Consider the following 8,563-nt stretch of genomic DNA (forward strand, 5'->3'; position numbering starts at 1 on the left):
TGTCTGATTGGCCAATGGCTTATCCGTTGGCATATTCAATTTTTTTTAAGAAATTCGAAATTAATTTAAAAAAACGTTTTTAAATAAAAAAATATTTTCCTACTTCCCAAAAAATTATATCCGTTTTCTATCCACTTTTAATTTATTTTTTCAATTTTTTCCCCCAAAATTGACATTTTCATCTATAAATACCCCACTTCAACACTAAAAAAATCGCATTCACATCTATTCTATCATTTGCATTCTCTCATCTTTTTTCTCATATTCTCTCATCTAAATTCCCACCACACTACACAATGTCCGGCTCCGGCGATCACCCCTCCGGCAATCGCGGTTGGAACCACGATTGGTTCGACTCCGACTCATTCCCTAGTTCGGAAATGCAATTTTCGGCCCCTCCTCAAACCCAAGGTTCGCAAGTTCCGGGTGGCCACCGCCCTTACCCGATGGACGGCCAAAATGCCTCCGGGTTCGGGTGGGCACCCGAACCCGGATCGGGAGGGAGCGGCAGCTCTACTCCTACTCCTACTTCTACTTCTATTCCTACTCCTACTCCTCCTACTCGTGGCACCCGCACCCGTACACTCCGGGTGAGATGATGGCGATGTTCCAAGCCTACTTGGCAGTCTTCGAAGATCTGAAAGTTGGCACGAAACAAACCGGGGAAACCTATTGGTGGCGCATCACTCGTCTTTACACGTCTAACATGACTCGCGACCAACTTGTAACATATGTGGGAATGATACGGGGTCTCAAGAGAACGTTGGGAATAGAGGACTAGTCTTCCACATGTGTATTTTTTAATCTTTAATTATGTAATTTTTAATTTGTAGGATTTTAATTATGTATTTTTTTTATTTTCTAGGATTTTTAATTATGTATTTTTATTTTTTAGGATTTTAATTATGTATTTTTTATTTTTTAGGATTTTACTATGTAATTTTTATTTTTTAATGTATTTTTATAATGTAGAAATGTTTTTAGTAATTGAAGTATTAAAATTGAATAATAGAATGGTGGGACCCTTGAGCTTGTCCTTGCGGAAGAGCACGGATGTAGGTGTTGTGCTATTAGCTAAGCACAAGGAGTAAAAGTGGGTCCGGGCCCACCTCCGTGCTCTTATTTAAGAGCACGGATGGGGATGCTCTTAACAAAAGCAATAAAATATTAGTCTTATGATGTGTGTCAAAGTGTGTTAAATACATCAAAGTAGATGGACGAGGAGGCTGATAAAGTAGCGATTCCACGTTCATGTTCTTGGTATATCGCAAATAACCATTAAACTATGCTATGCCTGATACTCATTTCATTTGTAAATGTACACTTTGGTCTGAACACCTATGAGTCATATTGGACTGAAGAATGTTTCTGTAGAAGCCACGAAGAAGTTCGTATGGTATGGGATATCATTCATGTTTGTTCTAAAGATGAAAAGCGTAATTACTTGTAATGTTTGTTTCATCAAAAAGATTATGTTGATAAGATCTAGCTATAGTTAGCATAGCTCTGATATAGATTATGATATTTGAACCGGTCATTGCCATTTTCTTCGTCGTGGGGGCCCATTTTGCTGACCAACGTCGTCTTGTCGGACATCGACAGAGGCGCCGGAGACAAGGGTGAATGGGGCGGGCAGTGTGGTGAGTATGATCAGTGATTAGCTTCTTCCCCTTCAGACTGTTGTTTTGTCACAGTTTACAGCATATATACACAAGTTATCTTTTGTCACAGTTTGCATTTGCCTTTGAAACTTCTGCAAATATATAATGAAATTGGGTTAATTAAAACTTCTGGCCTCAATTTGCATTATGTGTTTGCAATTAAAAGTCTCATTTTACTTTTTATTTTGGGTAAAAAGTGAAATGGGAAAAATTTTGTGGGACTGACGGAAATAGAAAAATGGGACAAAATTTCAGGAACGGAGGGAGTACTATAAAATTAGGACTCCCGTCCTATTAATTTTTTTTACCATTTTCTTTTACAAAGTTAAATAATTTCCTAAAATACGAGCCGCTCAAGAATGAGATATTTATTGGTGGATGGAGGAAGTCAAAATAAATGCCTATCTAAGTCAAGGTAGGCTTGGCGTTATCGCCATCGTGGGCGTACCTGGCCTGGGGAAGACAACATTGGCATGGAAGATTTATCAAAGCGATTTTATCTGTTACTATCTTCGTCCCTGAAAATTTGATACAGTTTACTATTTCGGTATGTCCCTGAAAATTTGATACACTTCACTTTTACCATTTTTGGTAGTGGACCACATATTACACTAACTCATTCCTACTCATATTTTATTATAAAACTAATACTTTAAAAGTAGGACTCACATCCCACCAACTTTTTCAACTCACTTTCCATTACATTTCTTAAAACCCGCGTCGGGTCAAAGTGTAGCAAATTTTGGGGGACGGAGGTAGTAAAAGTTTCCCATTCGCATTTGGGTACACATTCCCTGGTAGTTGAACGAAAGGGACGTTTTCCTCCAAATCCTCAAGAAATTCATGCCCAGTAAAGACATCTCGAGTCTCAATTATGACGAGCTGACTAACACAGTCCGTAAGTGTCTAGAGAAAGAGAAGTTCTTGTTAGTCTTGGATGATGTATGGAGTGTTGGTGCATGGGAAGATATCAAGGCAATACTGCCATTAGAAAATGGGGAGGGTAAAGTCCTCATCACCACCCAAGAGAAAAACATTGGAAAACGATGTATAAACGAAGCTAATGAAACTCTCCACAATCTCGGGTTCCTATCTATTTATCAAAGTTGGGAGCTACTCCAGTACTGTTTGGAGGTTTGAATAAATGTCCGGAAAATTTGGAGGGCTTTGTGAGACAAATAGCCAGCAAGTGTGATGGAATGCCACTGATGATAACTGTGATCAGACGTTTGCTTAAGGACCAACTCATGAAATCCCAATTGAATCTTATGCACGAGTTGGAGATGATGTCTCAAAGTGTGAGCGAAGCTTTACAAAACAGGGTGACTCGAATAGCAGAAGTTGTGGGGTTGAGCTACCACAGATTGCCCAATTACTTGAGAGGGTGCTTTATTTTCCTAGGTGTATTTCCTGAAGATTACGAGATTCCAGCTAAGATGTTGTGTGAGTTATGGATTTCTGAAGGATTTGTATTGCCCAGACAGGGAAGAAGTATTGAGAAAAGTGCGGAGGAGAATATGAATGATCTCATCAGGAGGAACTTGCTTGAAGGTGTGAAAACTAATCTCATGGGTAAAGTTAAAGCGTGCCGTGTTAATGCTATGATACGTGCATTTTGCATATCCATAATTAAGGAGGAGAATATATGTGAGGAGGTTAGACAATCATCAGAGACCGGGGAACTTGAAACTTCAGGTTCTCAGCTACAAAAGTCTCAGCGTCTTTGTTTCCGCTCGGATCCCTCTAACTTCTTATCTAAAATTCCACCTAGTCCCCATGTTCGTTCGCTTTTGTGTTTAAACAAGAGGCCTGCCAAGCATTTTGGATTTTTGAATTTTCATTTTACAAGATATTTCGAATGTGTCGTTGCGGGTTGGATTAAGTACAAGCATTTTGGACTTTTGGAATTAAATTTATGATTAGATTATAATTTTTGAATTATTTCGGATTATGCATAAATTCAATATGATATATATCCAAATGCATGCCCCTATCTAATAGGGAAAAAAATCTATAATCAAGATAGACTAGGTGGCAATGTGATGTGATATGAATCGTTAAGTAAGGAAGAGAGATAAAAATAATCTAGAGCACTCCATTCATTTTAATTTGATGAATTGTACTACTCCATGTTGTAAGGCGCTGTCCACAACTAGAAATTGATCTAGAGCACTATTTACTTTCATTTGTTTCTTTTAAGAATATATTGAATATCTGCATCTTATTTTTTATTTTATTTTTGTGTATTGTGACAGGTGACACAGATTTAAAATCTTTAGAATATGTTGGAAGAGAAATTGTATCAAAGTGTGAAGGGTTACCACTATCAATTTGTGTTATTGGAGGGATTTTGCGCCTAAAAGAATATGATTTACCAGAATGGAAAAAGGTAAATGCAAACATGCAATCATATTCAAGGCATGGAGAAGGTGTTGAAGATTACAAAAGAGTAAAACAGATGCTAGAGTTAAGCTATGATGCCTTGCCTTATTACTTGAAGCCATGCTTCCTCTATTTAGCATGTTTTCCCGAGGATCACAATATTGACATAGAGAGATTGTATCTATTGTGGATGGCGGAAGGCTTCATTTCAGACCAAGATAATGGGCCTAACGAGACTCTAAGAGATGTGGCCCAAGGATATCTAACAGAACTTGTTATGAGGTGTATGGTTCAACTCCGTAAAGATCGTTCCTACTCTTCACTAAACAAATTCGGTACATGTGGGTTTCATATTTCGATGCATGATCTCTGCTCTTCTAAAGCTGAAGAAGAAAAGTTTCTGAAGCGCATTGATGCTTCTAAATATCTGGCCGACATTTTTTCACCAACTCAAAGAAGGTTAGTAATACCTCCATCCATTGGCAATTCCGAAAGCAGATTAGCCATCAATTGTGACTTCGAGCGTAAAGCGTCAGGTATAGATGGGTTAGAGGAAGTTAAAGGTCTCAGATCATTTATACTTTTCCAAAATGGTTTAAGTTTATCAACCAATATTGGCTTCAAAGAGAGTACGATTGACTTTAAGACGTCGCAATACTTGAGGATATTTGTGGTAGAAGGTTGTGAGTTTGAAGGGGGAAAGTTACCAGTCAAGTTGGGTGAACTTATTCATTTAAGATACTTGAGTTTACATGGCTCTGAGGTGGGTGAGCTACCGAAGTCTATATACAACATGCCATACCTGCAGACCTTAGATTTGAGAGTCCATGAAAGAATTAGATTGTCGAATGTGATTTGTAAGATGAAAAGACTAAAGCATCTGTTTCTCCCATTTCATGACATAGAAGTGATTGGAGGGGAGAAACTAAGACTAGATGGGCTACACGAGTTGGAGACATTAGAATGGATCAACAGTGAGACAACTTGCATTGCAGATATCCCCAAATTGATTAGTCTACAGACTCTACGTGTTAGAGTTCGGGATGCGGATAGCATGTCAATTGTGTTGAGCAACAAAAATAGCCAATTAAGTGTGACTTGTCTTCAGGTTGAGTTATGTGATCTAAGTTCAGAGAAAGATATGGAGGTTTTAAATGAGGGGTTGATGTCTCCATCGTTGGTAACTTTGAGGATGTTTGAATGCAATATGAATGGCAGTTTTCTATACTACAAACAAGGGATGTGTGAAAATTTAGTAACTTTGGAACTACATAACTGCAAGGGTAAGGTAGACATGGAGGAGTTTGGCAAGTATCCCATGTTGCAAGAGCTAACTGTATATGACTTTGTCAAGATGGCAGAAACAATAACTTTCCGTTCAAATTCATTTCCACAACTCGAGCGCCTTGAATTAGTCAGGTTGCAAGATTTAAAGAAATGGGAAGTGGAAAAAGGAGCAATGCCAAAACTTACTTCCTTGCTCATCAAGGAGTGCCCCAATTTGGAGAAGGTTCCAGATGGTCTGAGATTCTCCTCCTCTCTTCGACAGATGAGAATCATGAATATGCCAAGAGAATTTTCAGAGAGAGTAAAGGAAGAAGATTATGCGTCATTTGTGGTTATTAGGGTCCTTCCTGATGAAGAAAATTTTTGGCTGTAAGCTGAGAACTTAGGAGCAAGTAAGTGCCTGATGTTTTTGGAGGTAATAAATTTGTGAGCATACATTAGTAATTATATACTATTGTTGTGTTTGGTAGGGTAGATACTTCATCTTGGGATGAAATTCTATGAACAAAAAGACATTTTTGTTCATAGAATTCCATCCTAGATGAGTTATCTACTCCACCAAAACATGGCTATATATATATATATATATATATATTGGCTAGGGAAGTTGTTTCTCTTTTGTGATTTCTATATAACTAACTGTTATATACATACATAATGATCTTGACCTTGTGCTATTTCTAATTTCTTTATCAGATGATAACTTTCCTGTCCAACAGAGCTTTGATTTCTAATTATTAATTATTACACTCATATTAATAATTAGGCTCTCCAGCGCACCTCCATGACCAACACCTGAGCCACCTACATTGGCTCCAACACATCCGCACTGCAACCAACATCCACGTCATATGCTCCAAGATTATGTTTAGTTATTTCTTTATAGAGTTGAGTCTATTTTAAGTCTTGTTATCGAATCGGTTATTATTTTCATCCGGGTTTTCTTTGTGGTTCTTTCCCGGATCAGATTATGAGAGTTGAACCACATAGGTTTAGGTCTGTTTTTCCATTATAAGTTGAGCAATTCGAACTCATCTTTTCTGGCATGTATCATATATCTTCGTGATATTTTATCAATTTGTTTTCTTGTAGTACAACTTTATAATTCTCTTTTTTCAAATGCCCACAATTGAATGTTGGTGGATTTGTTTTTTGTGACCAACAAATGCTATTATTGTTATAGTATAATATAGTTTTTGTGGACAGATGAAGTAATGTTTATTGACTCTGAGTACGTATAATTCCTTTTCGAGTGTAGCACATATGTGCATTACTTGTGCTATTTCTTTTTATTTTTGGAAAAAAATTTTATGTACTAGAATATCTTCATGATATTCTTGTAACTCTTTTCTTGTACAACTTACAATTTTCCTTATGTATAAAGTACTCACAATAAAAAACTATGCTACCGGAAATGTGGTAAAGGTAAAACCAAGAGTAGACCCTCAGAATAATTAGATAAAAGAATATAGTCCTATTTTGGTCCTTTACATATGGCTGATTTATGATTTTGGTCCAGAAAATTCACTTTTCAAAAAGTAAGTCCGAAACAAATGAAAAACGGTATCGTTTGCATCCTTTTTTGACGGCACCGTCAATTCTCGACGGTCAATCGTCAATTAGTGAAAATTTGACCGGATTAGACTTAATCTGAGATTATTAGTTGGTTAATATTATGTTAATTATTTTGCTAATAATTCAATTTTTTAAATATTTTTGAATATGAATAATCAATTATCATTTTTCACTAAAGAACTCCGATTCCAACCAAACGTCAATCTCTCTCTTTTCTTTCTTCTCTCTCATCACTCTCTAAGAAGAACCCTAGTTCCGATTCCGACCAAGAAGCTCGATTCCAACCGATTCCAACCGATTATTGTTGGTTGCCATGAGTTGGAAGTCGCCGTACCCAAACCACCGTTACACCGAAGGTCTCTCCGACGTGAAAAAGTCTTATGCGAGGAAGAGGAAGAAGGCTGAAACGAGCGATTCACGTCCGCCTGACACCGAACAAGGACCATCGGTTGCGTCGGGATTTGTGGGTTCTAACTAGCTCTGACGCGGATGTCTATTCTTCTCTGAAAATGAACCCTACTTCTTCAGTGGGTGACCGTCGAACTTCCCTAGAAAGTGACCCTGATTTTGAGAGGACGAAGAAGCCCCGATATCCCTGTCATTGTGGGTTTTAATGGTTTTGGGTGTTGATGGTGTTAAGGTTGATACATTGCCTTATGATAATATTTTTTTGTGGATGTAACATGTAACTGTGGTTGTTTTTTAGCATGTATCAGGTGTAAATAGCTTATGACATTATCAGGTGTAAATGGCTTAATATGTGATCTGTTGTTTGATGCAGTACCTTATGGCTATGCCTTTTTGATCGGTTAAATGTTCGGGACCAATACGAAGTAAAAAATGAATATGAAGGACCACTTTGTATTGTATTTTGTTGTCCATTTATTGGTTCAATTTGATGTCAATTTATTAGCATAGTCGATAAAGAAACAATCACATAGAGGAAGCAATCTCATAACGTATGAAACCAACATCACTCACAAAATTTTGTAACTGTAACTCTGCAATTGGTGTGCGTAAATGTTCAAGACCAAATGAAATTAAAAAATTTATAGGAAGGACTACTTTGACTTATACTTTAGGATTGTCCAATTAGGGCTTTCTGGCGATTTTTCTAAGAACATCATGAACGATTCACTACAAAATTCAAATACGAACAACACTACAACAAATTCAAATTACTTATCTACTTCAAAATTCAAATAGGATTCGCAATTACTACATCAAATTACTTGAATATACACACATAAGTGTTGCAACAACAACAAAACAAAGAACAACAAAGCTCAAAACATTCATTTGGATTTTTTTCGTAATTTCGGTCAAATTCAAAGCCAGCTCCTCAAAATCGGCACCACCGATCGAGGATGACGAAGAAGAGGCCCGATTTGACTCGTAATTTCGACATCACGATTTGGCTCGCACCACTTGAAGAAACCGCATTCCTTCGTCTCACATGTGAAGTAAAGCTTCCCCCTCGACGGTTTGCCTTGTCCGATGACAATACGGAGTGCCGCCATCTTCTTACAATAAGGTAGCTAAATCGGAAGTCTCCGAAGTCGCGGTAGCGGTCGCGGCCGACGGAGACGGAGTTCCGGCTACACGTTGAACGGCCCATGTTCGAAGGTGTTTGTGGAGGAAGAAGAAGAATGAGATGG

The 8,563-nt window shown here is 37.7% G+C and overlaps 1 protein-coding gene across 1 annotated transcript; it reads left to right on the forward strand.

Annotated features, from left to right (window-relative positions):
- The first annotated feature begins 2,504 nt into the window (after positions 1-2,504).
- LOC125193520 (putative disease resistance protein At1g59780) lies at positions 2,505-5,703 on the forward strand. The gene is made up of 3 exons (XM_048091334.1): positions 2,505-2,795; positions 2,900-3,356; positions 3,917-5,703. The coding sequence occupies exons 1-3, from the start codon at positions 2,505-2,507 to the stop codon at positions 5,701-5,703; spliced, it is 2,535 nt and encodes an 844-aa protein (XP_047947291.1).
- The last annotated feature ends 2,860 nt before the right edge of the window (positions 5,704-8,563 follow it).

The sequence above is a fragment of the Salvia hispanica genome, chromosome 6 (genome assembly GCF_023119035.1).
Source record: "Salvia hispanica cultivar TCC Black 2014 chromosome 6, UniMelb_Shisp_WGS_1.0, whole genome shotgun sequence".
Lineage (NCBI taxonomy): Eukaryota > Viridiplantae > Streptophyta > Magnoliopsida > Lamiales > Lamiaceae > Salvia > Salvia hispanica.